Source organism: Colletotrichum chrysophilum (genome assembly GCF_026319265.1).
Source record: "Colletotrichum chrysophilum strain AFK26 chromosome Unknown scaffold_13, whole genome shotgun sequence".
Lineage (NCBI taxonomy): Eukaryota > Fungi > Ascomycota > Sordariomycetes > Glomerellales > Glomerellaceae > Colletotrichum > Colletotrichum chrysophilum.
Genome location: NW_026517300.1, coordinates 82,974 through 105,373, shown reverse-complemented (window position 1 = coordinate 105,373; position 22,400 = coordinate 82,974). Strand labels below are relative to the sequence as shown.

The 22,400-nt window shown below is 39.7% G+C and overlaps 3 protein-coding genes across 3 annotated transcripts; 1 reads left to right on the top strand and 2 right to left on the bottom strand.

Moving 5' to 3' along the window:
• Positions 1 to 467: 467 nt before the first annotated feature.
• Positions 468 to 1,552, bottom strand: COL26b_002556 (uncharacterized protein; the record flags this gene model as incomplete). Its single annotated transcript, XM_053175471.1, has 3 exons — positions 468 to 789; positions 850 to 1,292; positions 1,394 to 1,552. The coding sequence occupies 3 exons, from the start codon at positions 1,550 to 1,552 to the stop codon at positions 468 to 470; spliced, it is 924 nt and encodes a 307-aa protein (XP_053040475.1).
• Positions 1,553 to 3,502: 1,950 nt separating this feature from the next.
• On the bottom strand, positions 3,503 to 4,639 carry COL26b_002555 (uncharacterized protein; the record flags this gene model as incomplete). Its single annotated transcript, XM_053175470.1, has 2 exons — positions 3,503 to 3,655; positions 3,758 to 4,639. 2 exons carry the CDS (start codon positions 4,637 to 4,639, stop codon positions 3,503 to 3,505), a joined length of 1,035 nt encoding a protein of 344 aa, XP_053040474.1.
• Positions 4,640 to 8,015: 3,376 nt separating this feature from the next.
• On the top strand, positions 8,016 to 8,783 carry COL26b_002554 (uncharacterized protein; the record flags this gene model as incomplete). The annotated part of the gene is made up of 2 exons (XM_053175469.1): positions 8,016 to 8,338; positions 8,402 to 8,783. 2 exons carry the CDS (start codon positions 8,016 to 8,018, stop codon positions 8,781 to 8,783), a joined length of 705 nt encoding a protein of 234 aa, XP_053040473.1.
• Between the last annotated feature and the right edge of the window lie 13,617 nt (positions 8,784 to 22,400).

Here is a 22,400-nt window from a genome sequence, read left to right as displayed (position 1 = left end):
CGGAGAATATTCTCAAGACGTCCAAGTGGCCGCAAGCTTATGATTTCCAAATTGCGGTCAGCCTGAAGGAGTTGAGCTGCCGGATCACACTCGGGTCATTTATCTAGCGTAACTGATAAGGCCACTAGTAACCAACAACTAAGACTGCACCGGACATGTACAGTGGGTGGTTCAGGGAGCAAAGCTGCCGATCAAAGTGATCTCACACAACTTTCAGGAAACAAATTCTTCCAAGGATGTTGGCGGACAAATGCCAGAAAGACCATGCGTTGTTGGCATTGTTATGTGTTACTGCAATGGCAAGCCTAGTCATTGGTTGTTGGCGAAGATCTATATAAGAATCCAAAGTTACAAATTGTTCTGTTCCCAGTCACTAGTTCAGACCGACGAAGAGAGAAATAAAAAGCCTAAACCCCAAAAGTCCTACTGTGGTATCTTGTCCTGTCTCATTCGAATTCATGGCAACTTCATCGTATCTCCGTCTTCATACGGTCAAACAGCTCACCGATCCTGTGCTCAAAGGGGGCGAGGGGGTGCTCCTCCCCGAGACCCATTTCGGCAAACCTGTAACGTGCGTTTGTTGTGTGCATGGCTATGTAGCCCGCGACGCACTCGTTCCAGGATGCTTCATACGTGCCCCTTCCTTTGAGAATGGTCGCGACCCGCCTGGCACAACTCATTGTCTCCTCCTTGGTCTCCTCAACGATTTGAAGAAGTGGCCTTCCCGTGGTCAGAGCCCGGTTGTGAATATAGTTTCGGGTGTCGCCGCTGAGCTCTTCTTTGTAGAAACTGCAGAGAGCCTGTGTTAGCCAATGATTACTGTAAATGACATGCTCGAGTAAGACCCACGAAAAGACGTCGTTTGCGATATCGATGATTCTGGCCATGTCTGGAATGGCCTCGATCCATTGTGAAACGTCAGGATACATCGCTTTAGGGTAGCAGAAGACGGCGTATGCAACGTTGATTCCCGACATGTCTCTGAGGAAATCAGGGAACTTCTCGCCTGCTCTGGTAACTTCAAAGCTTAAGAAGCCTTCGTGTCGCTCCAACAGGTTGCAGGTCAAAAACTTCAAGGCGGATAGTTGAAGCATGTTGGCCAACACGGGGTCCCAGTGGTCGTAGGCCTCCCGTAGAAGAGTTGCAAGGCCTTCTAGCAGGTTGTGCTTCTGGCGCTGGCCGCTGAAGAAACGCTTCTGGAAGGCCATGGCCTCCTCAACCATTGCCCCCTCTGCCTGTCCAACGAGATCATCGTATTGTACAACGAGCCATGTGAAGAGACCAACAAATCCCTGGACCACCGTGGGGTGGCGGGGATGGGCAAGCTGTGTGACGACTCAACAATCACATCGTTCGCCACTGAAGAGCGATCTGAAGTCGGGGGCGAGCTTACCAGTCCTAGGGAGTATCCCAAGCGGAATCCTTTGGAGGAGATGGGCGTGTCCACAGGAACACCAAACTCAACTGATCTCCTGTACATGTACTCTAGCAGAGACTCGACAGCCTCTGCCTTGAGCACCGGCGCCCCAGAATAGTTCATCTCCTTGATCATTCTGGCGTTGATAGGCCCGCATATGGAGGCCAGTCTCTTGGGATCCTTTGCAAGGTCCTCATCGCGTGGCCAGCCGTGGGAGCCGCCAGAACTCCACAATGTATTGAAGATATTTCCCCAAGAGGAAAATGCACTTGCAGCAGCATCGTGAGCCCCAAGGCCGGCGAAGTCAGGTGTAACAGACATCGATGCAACGTTCGAGCCCTGCCCGCAGGAAGGAAACAGTACAAATGCAAGAAAGCGTGACGGAGAAGTCGGTGAAACTGGATTCAAGGCAGGGCAAACACTGTCTGTCTTCTATTGTCAAAGATTCACCAACTCGATAAACGGGCAGACCTGCGTTTTATCCATGGCCGTCACGCGCACCCAAATTCGTTATCGTGGCAGAATCGGCGGTTGAATGTCTGTTTGCCCATCTCATCTCAACCATCGTCATCCATGATCAGAGCCTTGGTCGTGTTCGAGACTGACCGATACACCGTGAAAATTCGCACTGTTGATGCTATTGATCCAAGTCAGTGGGCTTACAGCGAGCTCGAAGCTCCCTGTCTCATTAAGTTTGTCGACTACTGAAGTTTGTTGCCTGCTCATTGGAGGACGACTTGAGTACGGCCAGGGATCTGTTGACCAATGCAGCAACCAGGACCCATGGACTGAATCTCTGGATTTGAATACCATACGGAGTTGTACCATGGGGGTGTGAACGAAAAAGGGTCCGAACCGAGTGCATGGCAAGCAGGCATCTTGATTCTGTCGACTCAGCAAGCAAAATACCGACTGAGTGATGAACCCCTGAAGCTGCGACAACCAAGATCGCAGTACTCAGTGCTCACCATCGGTTATCCAGGATTGATTCTGAATCAGGGATGCATTGCAATGAAGACTGAACCAAATTATCTGTGATCGGGGCATCACCAGAAGAGACATCTTATCCATCATTTTATCACGAGTCCACAGAAACAAGTGGGCAACAAAAGGCGTTGCCGATAGTGCGAGGTCACGAGAAAAAGCCAATCGTTACTGGTCGGTCCTGGCGGCTTTAGGGGGGGAAGGGGGGAAGTTCCAACAGACAACCTGCTTGTTGATGTTTGCTTCTTCGACAACCTTGACACAGTGCGGTCAGGGATCCAGAATTTCGGGCTCGTGAGTGAAGTTCTATTGGTTCTCAATGTTGGTCAGGTCACAAAAGATGTGAGCGGTTGGTAAACGGCACTTAAGCCCCTGCAAGAATGGGGCAACGAGGACAGGGGACCCCGTCTCTTCACCCAGGATAGGACAATAGGGGCACCAACGCAGCAAACCTGCATGATGCAACCATCCCAATACGGCAGGCTAGGGATTGCCCCGTGGATAGTTACGAGGGAACAATATGAAGAGAACAATCGAAAGCCGAAGCTTGCGCGCCCTTCGCCCAGAACCTCGGTGTTAAATCTCATTCTTCCGGAAGACCCGTACATGATAGACTTGTCACGAGCCCCCTTTTGGCCTGCGTCCGTTGGTCTGGTATGCTCGTAAAGTGACTAGGGAACCACAATATGTGACAGAAAATTGAATTTCCCCATGTCCAAATTTGCAATTCGTCGATCCCGCGTGGGAACCTCGCCATTACGGTTTCACTCACCAGTGAGATCATTGCGACATCCAATTGCAAGGTGACCCAAGCTGAGGCGAACCCCGAGAGTCCACACACATCACGTTTGGTTGATAAGCACCTACGAAGCAGAGAAGCAAGGAAGGAAAAAGATCACGAGAACAAAGCTTTTCAGGGTATCTCGTTCATCACAACGCTAAAAACCGCCGAAAATCCATGAAATCCGATCACCAAGCCCCGCAGAATATCAGAAGACAAACGTGCTATTCCCCTATCTCTAAGTCGTCTGATTTGGAGCCTCCTCCCAACTCCCCAAACCCCCGTCATCCATCGTTGGCGAGATGTTTCCATAGTAGTCATTAGTGAGTTGATCTGCTCGAAGACGTCGCTCTGCTGCTGGTGGCGTGTTCCTGGAGGATCTTAGCCTCTTCCAATGCCTCTCTCCTGGCAAACTCGTCGAGTAACCTGGCTGCGGACTCCAGGGGAAGGTCGGCAACGAGTGGGCGGAGATGCTGAGTTGCTTGTCAGTACTTTATGCGCAAACAGATGGGCTGATTAACAAGAAAGAGATTATGCAGGCAGGGGTTTGGCTGACGGGTAGGGGACAAACATACCGCAGGGAATGTGTTGGATTCTTTATACTTGAAATCTTCCAACATCCGGTTCAGTCGAAGTACCTGCTTCCATGGCACGATGATGTCACCGATCAAGAAGGTCGGAAATCGGGCCAAGGCAAGCTCCTCAACAATCCAGCGACGCTGGAAATAGGGCCGCATCATGAAGTCTGTGGCACCTATCCAGCGTGGCGCCATGAATGGGATTTCTCCGTTTGGGCCTTCTTTCCAGAGGTACTCGATCTTTGTCGCCCATTCGTGTGTCGGTGAGTAGTGTTGGGGGCTTTTCTCCCGATCACCCGGGTCTCCCCAGTGAGGCGGCATGGTATCTTCGATCTCGGCCAAGATGTTCATGCCTTCGTCTGTGTGCTCCATCTTGTCGCCTAGCCAGCCGACAACGAGTTCGGCTGATCTGAAGACGTTCCTCATGTCGGTAGTCTGCCTCTGCTTCTCCCACTCGTCGCACGGATTGATGCAGAGGAAATCACACCAGACCCGCAAGACGTTGGTCTCGTTCACAGGACGAGATGTGGGCAGTCCGAGAAGCTGCCTCAGCCAGCGCGGGCCGGTGTGGGGTCTCCGAATAGGCGTTCGCTGGAAACGCTGGGAGATGGTTGGGAAGAATACCGCGCGGATGTTCTTCAAGGCCAGGGACAGATGGGCGGTAATTGTGATGGTCTGGCCATTGACGAGAATCTTGTCGGTTTCGGAAGAGTCTCCAAAGAGTGAAGAAAGGGCAATAAAATCCAAATCGTCGTTCAAGCGGACGTTGACCAAGCGGCACTCGATAGGGGCACTGATATCGCGCGCTGACTGTATCTCAATCAGGCGGATCTCACGCCTTGACGAGTCCAGGCGTTTGTAATGGATACCTGTACTCATGTCGAGAGAAGAACTGCCTTCAAACCGGTCCGCAAAAGTGACGTTCCAGATTCGGGACGAAAGAAGTAAGCAAACAGGAGGGAAGTTCCTTTCTGGGAGCCCTTTTTCCCTTCAGCTATCTCTCCGACAAGTGCTTCGTGTTACCGTAAATTGGAAAGGTCCGAGAGCGGTAGGGCGGGAGACGCAGACAGGCTGGACCGGGGGACTTCTGAACGGCTTGCATATGTCGCACCAACAAGAAAAGGGGGGATGTAGCAAACTTCCAGAAAGCTGAACGGGATATCGGCGTTTACACCAAGAACGCGTGAAAGCGGATCCTGACGATTCCAACAGGGAGTCTGGGAGCCACCACGTTGTTGGCTGCTGCCACCCCTCGGTTGGGCCTTTCAGACGGCAGGGATCATGAAAGCGTGTTGGTCCTAGTTTGTGCTGGGCGATGGTTGGCCCTGCTGGTGCCCCCTCCTCCCCTCCCTTTCAATTGTTGCTATGGATTCATCGTGAGTCGAGATTTTGGGCTGATCCAGATCTTTTATCCTGATATTGGGATGTGTGCCATTAAAGACAAAAAAGCAAAATGTGACCCTCATAGATATCGTCGACGATCGATGACATCTTCAACTAGGACTCCCCGCAGATTACTACAGCATGTATCTATGTAGCCTGTTTACTTCAGGTATTCGTTGCTACCTCCACATGCGTGTTTGCTTTCAGCTGACAGATCGACCATTAGGCATGAACATGGGTTTCGAGACGATTTGGCTCGCGCGCGCATGCAAGCTGGAAGTGGTTAGTGACGGATGGATCATGGCTGCTTGTATTTGTCCACCACATCCATGACCTTAGGCTATGAAATTTTGAACGACTTCTTATTGAGAGGAGATCATGTAATTATATCGGAATCAGTGTCTGCAACCCCGGATGATCCCCACTTCCCTCGTACATGGAACAGTATGGCCCAGCGACCACGTTGCTTCTCTTAATAATTCTCCCTGTTGATTGTGCAGTCCCAACAGACCCCTGACCCGGCAATCAAGCTCCGTCATCTAGATCGCTGAGGCCCGGGGAGAGAACACGTTTGAGACTCACCGCTCTTGACATGCCAACAGCATCTTATAGGCAATCATTACTTCATGAGTCGCAATGATCAAAATTAAATGCTCGATGCGGACACTCTCAAGTCCACTCACCCCAATGGCAACAATCGAGTCACTGGGTCTGAAGGAGGCGGCGGAAATAAATCACTGTATCCGTAGTTCCGTTGGTGCCGGGTACACGAACCCGATGCTATGGGAGCAAACCTGGCCTCCACGAAGCTCGACCCACTGTTGGTTGGTGTCCAGCAAGCAAAGAAGACTGTTGGATACGAATACGAACGACGTAGCTTTGAAAAAGAGATGTAAGGCGGCTGAGCAGTTTGGAAAAGAGATCTTGCAATATTGCTGTCATCTCATGGTGTCATTTGGATTCTTCAACAAACAAGATCGATTGTCCCATCGACCCGGATTGAAGCAGACCGGTCTCTCCATCTTCCCGGAGTCCGGCGGTGAAGAGACTTGGAGTACTATTTAACAACTCACCAGCACATCTTACCGGAAGCAGATGTTTGCTCAACTGCAGAGAAAGTCCGAGCAATCGGTGAGACGATTAAATTGTGGGGGTGGTTTCCGTTTGAGATATCCTGCATGTCTTGGCTGTCAGACGCACTTCCAACAGAGAGCACGTAAATACCACTTCCAATCGGTGGTGGAGCCGTGCAGAAATCCTGCAGGAGACACAAGGAGGCTCAACATGCACCAACCCGACTACATTGTCGGAGCCGATACCAGATGAAGCCGAGATAAGCATCACTCACACGGACCTTCGGAGGCAACATGAGGGCATCACGACTATTGACAGCCCGTACGCAAAATTAACTTGACGTTATATCTGAGACATCACCCTTCATCACACCTACCAGGCATGCCAAAGTCGTCACCTCGCTGACCTCGGCGAAGCTAGAGAACGCTAGAGGGGCATCTCGGCAGTTCCCAGACCGTGAACCAAGTTAGTCATCACACAGAACCATACACGCCCTCAGCTGTCAAACCAGTCAGCTCGGAATCGTCGAAGAACCGGTGGTAACCCGATGCGGCGAAATCAGGGCGAAGCCACGTGGAACTGTCGGTTCTTCGGCGCACCGTCTCTCAAGATCTGCGCCATACAAAGGCTCAGCTTCTTGCCTCTTGAGGCAATGCACACGAGAAAACCCAGGGTCCTGCTGTGGCCCTGTAGCTGGCTTGTGACGATGCACAGCTTCGAAGAACGGCGCTTCATGTTAGTGCGCGAGTCCTTACCGAATTGAACGACGACTAAGCGCCCCCATCGAAATTTTGCTGGAAATGCTCTGCTCTCGTCTTTTGTCCGATGAGCTGATCTGTGAAAACGGTAACCCGTGTCCCGCGAGCTAGAGCGCCGCCACCGAAAGCTTCCTCGCCAACCACACAGCTGGGGGACCGTCCGGAATGACACGATCCAGTCACGGTCGGCTAAGGAGAACTAGACCACCGGGGAAGTCCACTAGCCCGTCCCGATCCGGCGAAATAGCATCCTCGATTTCCCATTTTTGTCACATTCCTGATCGCCCACGGATCGACAGCTGCTTTCTTTGCTGCTGTACGCCTTGCGCTGCATTCGTTCAAAGTTGCGCAGCCCTGCTGACAACCAGCGAACCAGTCCGGGCAAGCCAGAGAATGTGGTCGTCTTTCTTCTCTCGCTTTCGCCAAGAATAACTAATCATGTAAATTTTTCGTCTTTTGAATCGATGGGTTTATAAAACTGTCGCTTACCCCACCGATTTCCCCCCCCTGCCCCCGGAAGGCCCTGTGTGAGGTTTCAATTTTCGCAACATCAACCCAGGAGACAGACACATCGCGAGATTCTGTGTCGCCTCCTTATCGACATGGATTTGCCGAAGCTTACGCCGGAGGAGATGGCGGAGGATAGGTCGGCTACCGTTATTGGAGTGGTGACGATGTGTTTCGTCCTCTCAACCTTCTTCCTGGTCCTTCGGTTATGGACCCGAATACATGTCGTCAAGTCAACTGGGCCGGACGACTGGGCCGCAGCATTTTCTCTGATACCGGTTTTAGGCTGCGGAATCGCCATCGCAACAAGTTTGTCTTGTCCAAACCCTTGTTCCCGAACAAACAACTGACTAGTAACAGTGACGCGATACGGCCTTGGAAAGCACATTCAGACGGTCTCTGTGCCCGAGTATGTCGAGTTTACCAAGGTGAGCAAGCCCTTACCATTACCTTTCGAACTTTTCTGACCAGTATTCAAACAGTGCTTTTGGGTCTCTGTCGTTTTCTATGGCCTGGGACATCTATCTTTTAAGATGGCGTTCCTCCTCCAGTACTATCGCGTCCTAGCTTCGGGCCACATGCGGAAATTCTACATTGCTGCTATGGTCCTCGTGACAGCCTGGGGAGTCTCTGTTGTCATCATGTCGCTGGCATTTTGCACACCCATCGCTGGGTTCTGGGACCACAGCATTCCTGCGAAGTGCCTGTCCCAGCAGGTTCTCTATTATGTCTTCGGAGCTTGCAGCATCATCACCGACGTCATCATCTTCTTGCTTCCATTGCCAGCCCTGATGAAGCTTCAGCTCCCTCGTTCTCAAAAATGGTACCTGTTGGGGATCTTTAGTCTTGGATTCTTGTAAGCTCACTCATTCCCCTTCGAAAATCTAGGCCAATGAGAATCTGACAATTTTCCTTGTAGCATCGTCGCCATCTCTGTCTTCCGTCTGCAGTTCCTCAACATCCAAGCAGACTTCACGTACTGGAACGTAAAACCCGCGCTATGGTCAATGGGCGAATTGTCGGCAGCCATGGTGTGCCTCTGCCTCCCTCCCCTCAAGGCCCTCCTCGCCAGGATGGGTCTGGTCGTCGCCACCAGACAGGCTGTGTCATCGAACAACCGGAACAGCCGCAACTTTGGGCCCGCGCCAGCGAGTGTGGCGCAGTCTGCCACTGGCAAAACACTGGAAACTAGCCAGACCAACTCCCCTGGGGAGAAGCCGTCGGCTTTTGGAAACTTCGTCGTGGAGACTGAGAGAGATCGCAGCGAGCAGAGTACATCATCTTCATTGCCTCCTGTATGAGGTGTCGGGACGGTCTCACGAGTTATGATGTCATGTGGTTTGGTTGGCGCAATAGGAACCCGGTGATTTGGCATTTCGGCTCTTTCTCCTGTTAGCTCGGGATTAATTATAGCGATGGCGGCGTTGATCAGGATGTTGGACTGATACCACAAGCCTTATTTCCATTAAAAACAAGACAATAATAGCATAAAAACGAGATATTTATCTCTGCCTTATGAAAGTTTGGGGTAGGGCACTGATTCCCTTCCAAGCATGATCAATCCCTATGGGTAACGACATAATGAAAAAGAGTTTCAATTTACTCGAGCGCCAAGTCCATTCGAGCATTTCGCACTACCATAAGGTGACCACGAACGGTGCTCAATATGCCAGCTAAGATCACCACTCGTAGCCTCGGCGATGCTCTTCAGGGAAATTTTGCTGATTGGTCGAGACACAACTTCTCATCGGCCGCCTCTATCTGAAAGCGAAGCTAAAGATATGATAAGATCACACAACAATTTAAAGGACTCATCTCAAACACAGATCTACGAATCACTGCCATTAAAGTGTCTATCAGGACTCTATGCATATGCATGCACTCAAGAGCATTGAGTACCACCCAAGGACGCCACCTTGCCACGGCCGAGACAGCAGCTGCGGTAACTTGTGTATGCAGACTGAGGAATACAACACTTTGAGGCAAAAGAATCAGCTCGGGTTGATAGAGAAGTCGACGTAGCGTTGGTGACTTACTTCCCAGTTTTGAGCGTACTGTGAGACCTTCCCTGGGCAACAGGCTCTTTGATCTGCTTCCGAGCTCCAAGATGCAGTGTCGACAGCACAGTTTCCAACATATGTCTGGGCCATGGAGGAACCAATCATGGCACCTAGTCTTTCGTCAGAACTCGAGTGCAAATGCGTCTTCTGGATTCGTACGCACCAAATAGAACGGACGCGGACAGGCGCATGTTGATTGATCGGAGATGCAGGTGCTTAGGCTAAATGTAGTGATGGTGACGACTTCAATGAACCGGTCGCAACTCCAGAAATGATCGTCTTATTTATAATCTACACTCTCTGTCAGAGTTCCGACTCATCGGGAAAATCAATCACACTAAGTGGATAATTCATTTGTATCCCATCGGCAAGCGGATATTGCTTGTGAACTCTACAGAGCTTGCGAGTTACGCAGATCAGTAATTACCAAGTGGCGCATAGACATATTGAGCATGTGTGCGGCGCGGGATCCGCGAAAGTTTGAAGCTATGTTTACTGACGGGCCAATGAAGGCTGAGCACGCATAAATGCTGGATCTTGGTCAACTCAACTCACCGCTGATCACTACTCGGTACGAAAGCGATACCGATACGAACGTGAAGGTTTCTTAAGAACTCCACAGCTCAACACATCTTACCTGCGCATATGCAAAGCGATTTAAATGATGCGGGAAGTTAGTTCGCTGCATTCATCAATACGCCTGGCTCAAACCATTGCGAGTAATTTGTGATTTCGCGTACAAATCAGATGATCCCAGATCAATAACTCACAAATTAGCTCGACAAAGAGCACTCAGCAGTGAAAGTATTGTACAGAGCCGACATAGGTGTTGAGGACACGATGTTCGTTTTCTCCTATAGATAATCCCGCTTCCCAAAAAAAAAAAGGTCAACCGCGCCTGGAACCAAATGCCTCCCTTCTCTTCTATCCCAGTTTCTCTGTTTCTCTGGGTTTTCTATGCTTTGAGAAAATTCTCCTGATCCATGTGCGGAATACGCGTGGAATTCTTTCCGGGTGACTGCACTCGCCCGCATCTGATTTTGCAAATTCGGACGTCTTGGGATGGGCTGGCACCCAAGAAGCAATCGCCCTCCTGATAGAGTCCAACAAATCAAACAAATGCAGGCCATGCCTCCCCTGTGTGTAATGACTACGAATGCAACTGCAAGCTCCGCCTTCACACGAGAACAAGTCGATGAAGCAATGTGCCATCTCATGAATAACAAAGCATATGATGTCAGCGACACTGTAGTAGTCGCCATAAGTGTTGATGTCAATGCTTGCACGAGTTGGCGGGGAATCGAGATAGTTCGTGATGATTGATGAAGTGCTCCAAGTGGCCAGCTCGGGATCGAAAAGTCGGATGTCGATTTCGAGACTGTAACGGTCTTTCTGCGACCGATACCTATCGGTCTGTGTAAGTTGACCGGCGAAAAACAGTTGATCGATCAACTCGGCGCATCTGCGTATGTGCTTGTGGTGACTGGGACGGTCGCTCTTGAACTTTTCGGTGTAGCCTTTGACTATGGCGTGGCAGAGCTCGTCTCGGGCGCGGGTCAAATCTTGGGACGTAGGTATGTTTTCAATCTCATCTATGACCCCATTGATCAAGTCATGGGGAAAGTAGCAGCCTCTCTTCAAAGGCAGATGTGCTATATAACCTGTGTTTTGCGGGTGAAATTGGCATGGTTTGATTTTGTCCATGGCTTTCGGCGAGTGCTGTCGTTCAATCTGCTCTACGTTGTCAACTTATTGACTGATTACTTGCGCGCTGCGTAGACATCCACCTAAGTGTGATCCGCGGGGAATAGCCACTTGATATAGAACTGACTATGCACCTGAGGAACAAAGCTTGAATGCGATTTTCGGCGGAATTCTATGAAGATTGGCCAAGAACAGTTGAACTGACTTCACCCCACGTGCAAAAGTTCACGGCAATCTCACTTCGTCGCATTAATCACAGAGGACGAAAACCCTCAAGATCTACATAAAACCCCATCATTCCAGACTTTGTTTGTTTGCTGTACTTCCTTTGCTGAAACTGTGACAAACAGTTTCGGAGAATCGGATTCCTCTACAACACTTACCAAGCTCCCGCAACACATCAGCTAGGTTCATACATTGTTGTCCGCCAGATACCTGCAGATTTTGTATGTCACATTAATTCTCAACCGACCTGTCTCCGCGGCAGAACTTTAACGAGCAGCGGTTCTGTAGGCACAGCAGCTACCCATTCCCGTCTCTTTGGCAGCTCTACCGGTATCCAGCCGTGGCCGTATGAGTGACTTGAAGACTCATCAGGGGCAACCAACTCAAAACTCTGGATGATCTTCGCCAAGCTGAGGTAAAGTTCATAGTAGGAAAAGCTATTCAGATTAATCGTCAGACAGGCTCTCGATCATGCGGAGATTTGATCACTTACTGGAGGCCAATGCAAATGTTTGGCCCTTTCGAGAATGGAACATAGAATTTGTCTCGAAGGGCGTCTTCTTTGATTATCATTCCGCTCTCATTGACCCAACGGTATGGATCAAACAGCTCGGGGTTTGGGAATGCAGACTTGTCCCGCAAATACCAAATTGGCGATGAAGTCAACACGGTCTTTGTTGGTCAGTTAGATCTTTTTAGACAAATCGAACAGTACTGAAAGAAGATGCAAACCAAAGTTTCGTTTATAAACGGCAAGAAGTGCCACAGAAAACACGGAAGAGACAACGCGAAACACACAAACGATGACTGCAGAAATAGAACAATAGTGAGTTGCACCTACCCCTTCTGGGATGAATTTACCAAGAAGCTCCACGCCGCCCTTTAGAACAACCCGGGGCAACATCGCAGCAGCTGCACCGGCCCAACGAACGCCTTCCTTCACGCAGGCCTTCAGTCGAGGAATGTTTTCCAAAGCAGTCAAGTCGGTTGGGAATCCCACGCGAGCAAGATCTTCGTAGAGCGTTTGTTGGAACACTTGGTTTTTGGACAGTGCGTACAGGGTGTGTGCCAATGAAGCTGAAGTTGTGTCTGTTCCTGGTCCCAAGTTCTCTTTGGCTTCGGACAGTGCGGTTTGGGATGGAACTCCCGCTGCAACCATGACTCTGATCAAGTTGGGAAATTCAGAGGATGTTGGTTTCTCGGCGAGCTTGTTGCGAGTCCAGGCATCGTGTGTCCACTAAAACATCATAAGTTGGGGATAGAGTGGCGTCGACACGTTACAAACCTGGTCGTATTGCGCAAGGCCTTGTTTGTACGAGACTCGTGACCCAGTAGCTCGGCAGACGATGTCCTCAATTGAAATCCAAAGCTCATAAAGCGTCGGAAAATTCATAAGCTAATCAAATCAGTCTGTTGCTTCTCCATTCCTGTTGATGATGAACCTACCAAAGGCATCAACGTCGCTTTGTGGTCGTTCTTGGATACTATCGCGAGCTCTTCTTCTTTAGACCAAGCAGCAATGGCATGAAGTGCCTCACCGAAAGAGAATTCCGCTACAGCTAGTCAGTCTTGATACAGCTCTGGGATGCTTCATGCCAAGGTACAAATGATGTCTGCTTCAAGCGCTCTACATGCCGGTCCAATGTCAAATGCACCAAACTTTTGGCGAATCATCGCAACAAAATGGTCCACATGCTTGAGCATTAGCTCTTCCAAATGCCCAATCTTGCTGCGACTGTACAACTGGCCAAGTATCCTTCGACGCTTCGCATGTTCTTCTGGATGACTTATTGTTCTCAGTGATGGTTCATTTAGGTTCAGCAAGTCAGCTTACGTGATTGAGAAAAGGGCTGGATGGCCGTCTTGGACGAATTCGCCATAGTTGCGCGGGTCTTTTACGAAACCACTGTTGAGCTTATGCACTGCGTCGTAAATTTCCATGGAGTAGAATGAGACATCGTTAGGACCTATCTGGACAAGGGGACCTGTCGCCACATAAATCAGTCTCGTTGTACCAGCAGCGACCCTCTGAGTGGCGATAAGCACCTAGCCGTTCGTGAAGCTCGGGAAGCTTCAGGGTAACGTTGCCTCTGTACTCTTGCCAGAAGACCCATAGCAGACGTGAGTAATTAACTCTCCAGCCGGCGTTTGGTAAGTGAGATAGAGACGACGTGCGAAGCTTAGTGAAGGTCTGCGAGCTGTAAGTAAGTGGTCAACCGATGAACGTGTTTGTCATTGATCGTTGTCACCTTTACTATCGTCAATGCCACCAACACCAAGAGGCCCAAAAGCGTTACGGCTAGCAGAGCCATGACTGAGTATTATTCTTCAAACCGAGGCCGTAAAGTTTAACTGCTTCTCAGAGAATGGGAATATGCAGGTGCGGTTGCGTCCAAGTTGTCCACGAAGAGGTTCAGAGCATGAGCCGAGGCAACTTTGAAATTGCATCAATAGCTCCGACGACTTATTTCCAATTCAGATTATCCACTGCGACTTTATCTGACAATTGTCTGACCGCTATCATTTCACCTTGCTAGAACCAATTGCGTGATTGCCTTTTCCTTCAAACCCATGCAGAATTTCCATAATTGGAAGTCCAACCCGGATAACAGCCCTTCAGCGGGTTTGATGAAACTTGACACCGGGTCACATAAGCTGACATGTCGTTCGCTGCTTGACTTCAATTTGCGGTGCTGCATCCAGCCATCGATGAGAAGTATTAAGTACAAAAATAGGATGCCGTGTTACCGGAGGCGGAGCTAGCTCCGTTGTACAGTCCGTTGCGTTGACAGCGTCCGCCCCCGACTTTGACCCGGAAGGAAAATTTTCCGCTAGCCTAAAACCCCCCTAAACTACCCTAGACTTCACACCTTAATAACTCTATACGTACGTAATGTATATAGATAAAAATAGATCATTATAAGCGCCTAATTTAAGGCTATTAATTAATATATTTTTATTCTCACATATTATATATGTATAGAGTTATTAAGGTATGAAGTTTAGGGTGATTTAGGGGGTTTTTAGGTTAGCAGATACTAAACATAACGCTAAAAAGAAAAAGCAAAACCCCTTATATATAGTGTCTATAGTATCTACCTTAAAACCCCTTAAAATTACCTTTAACTTTATATACTAATAGCTCTATATATATGTAATATATAGTATAATAAAGTAGGGGAGAAAACTTATTATATATATTAAGTATTCTACTTAGAGTAGAAAACCTCCTAAAATACATAAACACTAATATATTAATTTTCTAGATAGCTATAAGAAATATAAACGTAAATATATAAATATAAGCTTAACTAATTTATATTTTATTTATATTTTAATAGTCTTTAAAATATAATAATAAAGCTAAATATTTAATGATTTATTATAAATATTAAAACTAAGCTTATTTAAAGTTTAATAGATTATTTATTTTAAGTTTAAAGTCTTTTTCTATTTTAAATATATAAATAAAGTTATTAATTATTTTATTTAGATTTTTTTTTTTTTAGTTTCTTAGATATTAGATTTCTTTATTAATTTATATAAAAAACTATTTATAGCTTTATTCTTTATACTAAATATATAATAAATATTAAAATTGAAGTTTTTAATCTAAATAATCTATTATATTAAAACTACTTTAAGTAAATCTAAAATAATATTATCAATCGAATCTATGAAGATTTTTATATTAGTTTTAAAAATAAATTATATATTATATAAATAGTTTCTAAGTTTCTTAAAAGTAAATAAAACTAACCAAAACTTAAATTTTCTTATATTATAGTTAAGAATTATATTAATTTAGATTTTACTTTTATACTAAGTAGAATATCTTTTATTTTAATAGTATTATCTAAATAACGTTATAATATTTTACTTTTTTATATATTTATATTAATAAATAAATAGATTGTATTAGTTTTTTTTATAATTAATAACCTAAAGTAATAGAAACTAACTAAATAAAGTTTAAAGGTTTCTATAATTAGTTACTATTTTAACCTTTATTTAAAAAATACTCTTTTTGAAAAAAAGTCTTATTAATAAAATAGAAATAGTTCTATAATCTTTAATTTATACTTAATAAAACTTAATAATATTAAAAAAGCTTTTAATAGTTATAATATTATTATATTTTTCTTACTTAAAAATTTTAATAACTTTATTTTAGTTAAGCTTATATTTCTTATTATTTACTATATAACTAAAGAAGTTAATAATAAGCTAATAAGTTTAAGACTTTTAAGAGAAATTATAGTACTAATAAGTTTAAAATTCTAAAATATTATATCTAAGTTTATAAAATACTTACAAATGTATAAATATATTTTTAAAAGCTGAACTATATAATTATTATTATATATTATTCTAAGCCTCTTAATAAAGATATTATTAAAATAAAGTTAATAAATACTTAAAACAAAATTATAAAAGATCTTTATTATAACTTTTATAAACTAAATAACTAAGTTTATTACTGTTTAAAATAGAATATATATTCTAAATAGCTTTAAAAATATAATAAATATAATAAAGTTTTAGCTTAATTTATTAAATAAAACTTATTTATATTTAACAAATAAGTCTAAAAAACTTATAATTTTATAATTAATAAAGGTTTTTAAGAATTTATTAATACTTAGAGGAATAAAAGTATTTTTAATACTAATCTTATTAAGTTTTATATATAAATTAATTAACTTTATATTACTATTTTTCTTAATAATAAAGAACTAAAAGGTTTTATATAATTTATAAGATTTTTTTAAAACTCTTTATATAATTTAAGACCTAAATATATTAATAACTTTACTCTATAAAGTTTTTAGAACAAGAATTTCTTTTTCTTACTAAATAATATATAGAATAATTCTAATTTTCTATAATAAACCTATATAAAAGTTAATATATCTATATTCTATAAAATCTTATATTAATACTTTTTTTAATTTATAAAGATATATTTAAGTATTTTAATTTCTTTTAGTAAAAAGTATAACTAAATAATTTTAAGTTTTAAAAACGTTTTTAAAATTAAATAAATCTTTTAATTAAACTATATAAATTATAGATATATATAGTTAGTAAAAAAGGAGTTAGAAAGCTAATAATAACTTTTTATTTCTTAAATTAAAATCTGTTTTTAATTCTTTTTAGTTATTAAAAATAAACTTATTTAGAAGTAAATTATTAACTAAATAAACTTTCTTATTTTTATATTTTTATATTATATAGATATTGATAAAGCTTTAGTTAAGCTTAAGATTATTCTTAATTAACTTAAAGAATATTTAAATTTTTAAAATTAAGAAAATACCATTAGGTTTTAATGTTTTTAAAAAAGTAAATTTAAATAGCTTTTATAATTAAAATAATTATTATTTTAGTAATAATTCTTAAGATATTAAATATAGTTAAAAATAAGATTAAAGTAAAATATTAGTTAGTTTTAAAAATAACTTCTTTTTATTTAGAAAAATTAATTTCTTTTTTTTTAAATAAAAAGATATTTCTTTTTATAATTTATTACAATATCAATATAATAAGTATAAACTTTATCATATATATTATTAAGGTTTTAATTAGTTTTAAATGAGCTTTTAGTACCTTTAAAAATATTATAAATATTTTTATATAGTTTTCTTATTTGGAGAAATAATATTAAATCTAATATAAAGAATCTAATTATCTAAAACTAATTAGAATGTTAATCTTTTCGAATTTATTACTTCTATAGTTTTTTATTTTATTATAATAATAATAAAATATTTTAAATACTTCAAAGTAAGTTTAATAGAAATAATAAATAAAAGTTTGAAAAGTAAGTTATAATTAATAGTTTTAAAGTTTATTATTATTATAGTTATTATAATTTTATAGTTATTAATCGAAATAGATATATAATATACTTTAATAAAGTATAACTTTAAGTTATTTTTAGCTATTATTTTTATTATTAAGATATTATAATCTAAGATATATTAATAACTTATAAAATTAAACTCTATAGTTATTAGTATTAATTATATTTTATATAAATAAAATAGTTATTAAAATATTTATTATTAATAGAGATTTTTAAAATAAGTTATCATATAATAATTATTAAAGCTATTTAGTTTATAGTTATAAAATAATAACTCTAACTAAAAACAAATCTGTAAATAGTTTTAAATTTAAATAATTTTATTATATTTAAAAGCGTAATTCGTTTATTAAGCTTTTCTTTTTTGAAGTTTTAATAAAGTTAATAAAATATATAAGAATAAATATATAAATCACTTTACTAAGTGTTATTTTTCTTTCTATTTTATTAATCCTTTTTAGTTTTAAAATATTAATAAGAATAAAAACTTGTTTAAAAAAGTTATCTTTTTCTATTTTAATATTTAAGTTTCTTTCTTATTTAATTTAGTTAATAGAAATATCTTTTTTATAACTAACCTTTTTAATATATTTGAATAATTCTCAGAGTAACTTAAAAAAAAAGGTTTTTTTTAAATAGTTAAAATGTTCTTAATATTCTATATTGTAAAATAAACCTTTTTAAAACGAGGTTTTAAAGTCTTTTTCTTAACCTTCTTAAAATTTAATAGTTCTAGCTTTTTTATAAGAATAAATTAACTTTATGTATTTTTAATTAAGTAATTATAAGTTTAAATATTATAAATTTAAGTGAATGATTTTGAATTAAGCTATTAAGTCATATTAAGTTATATAAGTAAGAAAATTAAACTAGATCTTTATATTTTTATTTATTAATAGGTAAAACTTGAAAAATAGAAGCTTAACTAAATATTTAATTATTTAATATAACACTTTTCTTATATAAATGTATATAAAACTTTAACTAAGTTAAAATTATTATAGTTTTATAAGATTTTAATAAGTATAAACTAAAATTAGTTAAAATTCTACTTAAACATCTTAATAACTTAAGCTTTTATAGCTTTATAGTTATTTTAATTTTTAAAATAAATAATAATAGCTTTTTAGTTAAGTTTATTATTTTATTATAATAAAGTAGTAATTATCTAAAAACAAATAAAGAACTTATCATTTTATAGTTTATAAGAATAATATCTTCAGAAGTGATAGATTAAGTTATGTTTTTATTAGCTATTTTCTTTTAAAAATAATAGCTTTTTTGAAATTATAATTTATATAGCTTATATATTAATATTAACTATATGACTTATCAAAAAGTTTTGGATTTTCTTTATTAATTTTAACTAAATAAACTAAAGCTAAATAATAGTTTTTTATAACTAGAGAAAAATAAATAATCTTTCAATTATTTATTATTTTTTATTAAGTTAAAAAGTTATTAATTTAAATTTTAGTTTTAAAAGCTTTTAATATTTTAATTAAATTCAGTTTTATTTCTTTTAGTTTATAAAACAAAGAGAACTTTCTTTTTTAGAACTTTTAGAAATATAAGAAATAAAGTATAAATAGAAATAATAATCTAAAAAGTTTACTTTTAAGTAACCTTAAAATTAAGCTAGTTTATTAAGTTAATTTTGAATTTATTAAAACCTATTTTTTTTAAATAACTTATAAATATTAATTCCTATAAATAAAGCTATTCTATTTAAAGTTAATTAATTAAATCTCAATATAATTATTTGAATAATTTGATAATTAGTTATAATATTAAAGTTATATTCTATAGCTGTAATTTAAATATTATCAATCGTTTATAAAAGTTATATAGCTATTTTATAATTTAAATTATTCATTATTGAAATTATAGAAATAATTGAATTAATTTAGTCATTCAGAAGTTCTAAGTAATTCTTATTTATAGCTTTATAATATTAAATAAAATATGTTTCTATTTATAACTAAGTTTTCTTATTAAGTTTTATTCAATCATTAACTTGAAAATATATATTTATATAGAAAATAATATTTAATACTTTTAAAATATTAGTTATTTGTATTCTTTCTATCATTACTTTATAGTTTTTAAAAGAGTTTAAAATATCATTTTGAATAAAAAACAATATTTTAGCTATTTTAAGTTATAATATTTTAAACTTTTAAAATTTTAAGCTATATATTTTAAAAACCTTTTAATAGAATTTAATATAATTTAAATAGCTTTATATTATTTCATTTTTTAGAAAGTTCTTTTTAAATATTATATTTATATTTGAAACACTATTTCTAAAAGTTATTGTTTTGAAAACTTTAGTTTTTATAATTACTTTAAAACTTTAATTTAAATCTAAAATTAAAAGAAGTCTTTTTATTAAAATTAAAAAAAAGACTTATAAAAAGACTTATGAAAATATTATTAATAACTAAGTTAGTTTAATTATTTATTATTTTAAATTTAAGTTATTTATTTTAAACTAAAATTAAAACTTTTAAAGTTTTAAAATGTAATAATATTATTTTAAAAAGGATGTAAATAAATTAATAGAAAGTGTAATAAAATAATTTTTATAATGTAAATCTAAAACAATGATAAAAAGTAAAAAGAGAAATAAAAAAAGAAAAAGATATTTTTATTATTGTTTTTATTTTTATTCTTCTCTTTTATTTAGAAAATATATTTATATTTTATATTCTTTTTCTTTTTTATTATTCTAATAGTAAAGTTATTTTACACTTTAAATCTCCTTTTTTTCTTTTAGAAAGAGTTTAGTTATTATTAATAATATTGTTTTATAATTTTATTTTATGATAATTTTCTTTTATAAATTGAATTTAAAACTTAATTAAGTTCATAATAAAATTATAACATTAATTATAAACTTTAAAAAAATACTTTATTTTAGCTATTTAATTCTTATTTAAAAATATAAAAAAAGAATAACAAAAAAGATATACATATTTTCTTTTTTATAAAGTTAACATAGAATTATTCTTAAAAAAGAGAAATATTTTTAGTTAAGTTTAAAAAATATTCTGTTCTTTTTTTAAAAAAAAGGTTAATATAGTTATAATATTTTTCTTTTTTTAGTTTTTTATATTTTTATATTTATAATAACTTATCATTTCATAAAGCTAATTTTTAATATTTTTATATATAAATATAATTTAGATCTTAAGTTTTTAAGTTTTTTAGTATTTTGTTTTATTAGTTAATATATTATTAAAAACCTTTTAATAAGTTTAAATAAGAAGAAGTTTCTTAATGTAAGGGGCTGGCCCCTAGGCTTGTTCAGCGTAGAGGTGCCGTCGATTAACTATTCTAAGCTGAAGAAGGAAGAAAGGACTTTACAAGGGTAGGCACCTAACAGCGGTGAAGCAGGCCGGGTTAGGCGGCGTACTGCGGCAGAATAGTGGGTCAAACGGAGCCGGATCTCGGTAACTGCTCCGGCGAAGCCGGAGATATCAATCCGGGCTCTAGGCCGTGACACTTCGACGGGGTTGGTCGTGCAATCTGGCAGGTCCGGATCCCATTGCTATACGAATGTAGTGATTGTTGACCATTATATTTGTAATCATTGGTCCCTCAATTTGGATTACTGAGGTAGAGTTGAACCTGCACTGATCGCGGGATTTGAACTGATCACGGGATTTGAACTCATCAGAGTACCAGGGTGAAGATCGACACTCGTTCGTCCCAATTAGGGGTCTCTATGCTGTAGTCTGTAGCATCTGAAAGAACAGTAATCAAATACCCACATGTTTACTGCACGAAGCCATTTGCAGATTCATACAGTATGAATTTCATCGAGCAGGAAGTCTCTGAAGGCATTCTACAAAGGTAAGTGCCTGTGAGTGCGGAATGTTCGCCTGGCCCACTTTCAGGTAAATATTGGTTGATCTTATACATGGTATGAGATTCCATAGCTTCTATGCTTAGAATGGGGCTTGCTGTCTCTAGCAACACAAATGAAGTGTTGTAGGTGTAGCATGTGGACTATCGCTACTTTTGAGGGTACTTGTACATCCGTTTCTTTGGAATTCCACAATGACCATCCCTCGTTCTTCTCGTGTAAGCCATGTACACTTGGGCCCCGAATATTTCTGCGTGGCCTGTAGCCCCGTTTCACCTACTGGTGAATTACGTTTAGGAACAAAACGAGAGTTGCCTGGGATGTGGTCCTGTGAAAACTCTACTTGCGAATGTGAACTATGAGGCTAGCGTTCATATTCCTTCCCTTTTGCCGAGGTTGTAGAGGGTCTGTCTGGTGGCTCTAGCCCATCTGGTTCGAGAGCAATGGCGTGCTTGACATCGGTGAGAAGCTCTACCTTAGGCTTTCCAAATCCAGTCCTCCGCAAAGTTCACCAATCGGTAGAAAATAAGTACCGGTCGTTTATTGTACGACCTGGTACTTGAGCGATTGTTATTACGCTTCCACAATTATTAAGCACTTTGACGATTTGTAAAGCAAACTAAGTCTACATGTAGCTTCGCGACATTACTAATAGGCATCGCGGTGAACACCTGTACTCTAGCGTCACTATCAAGGCCAAGCGTTAGTGTCCGATTCCTATCACAGCAGATCATAGACGTTGCCGAAGACACCACCTGGAAAAGATGACTCGGTACAGAAAGGTCGCGGTGTTTGGTGCGACCGGTCGGGTCGGACGTGAAGGTGAGGAATCCGCCCGCGATACGGGTGTGTGCTACATGTGCGCCGATGCTGACATCAAGCCAGTGACTCGAGCGCTCGCTGAAGAAGGGTTTGACGTTGTGCCAATTTCACGGCAAGAGACGGTTCGTACACATCCGCCGCATGCCCAAAGGCGGTGGCCTACACAGGAGGGCTAACAAATCATGCCAGGTTGTCGCAGGAATTAAGACGCAGAAACTTGCGTCGCTTGAAACCTTTGATGTTGTTGTTTCCACGGTTGGTATGTCGTATGGGCTACGCTAGCAAAAGTCGTGCTCATAGTTTCAGGTCTCCACGGGAAAGCTGCCCAATTGGACTTGATCCAGCAAGCGAAAGATCAAGGCGTCAA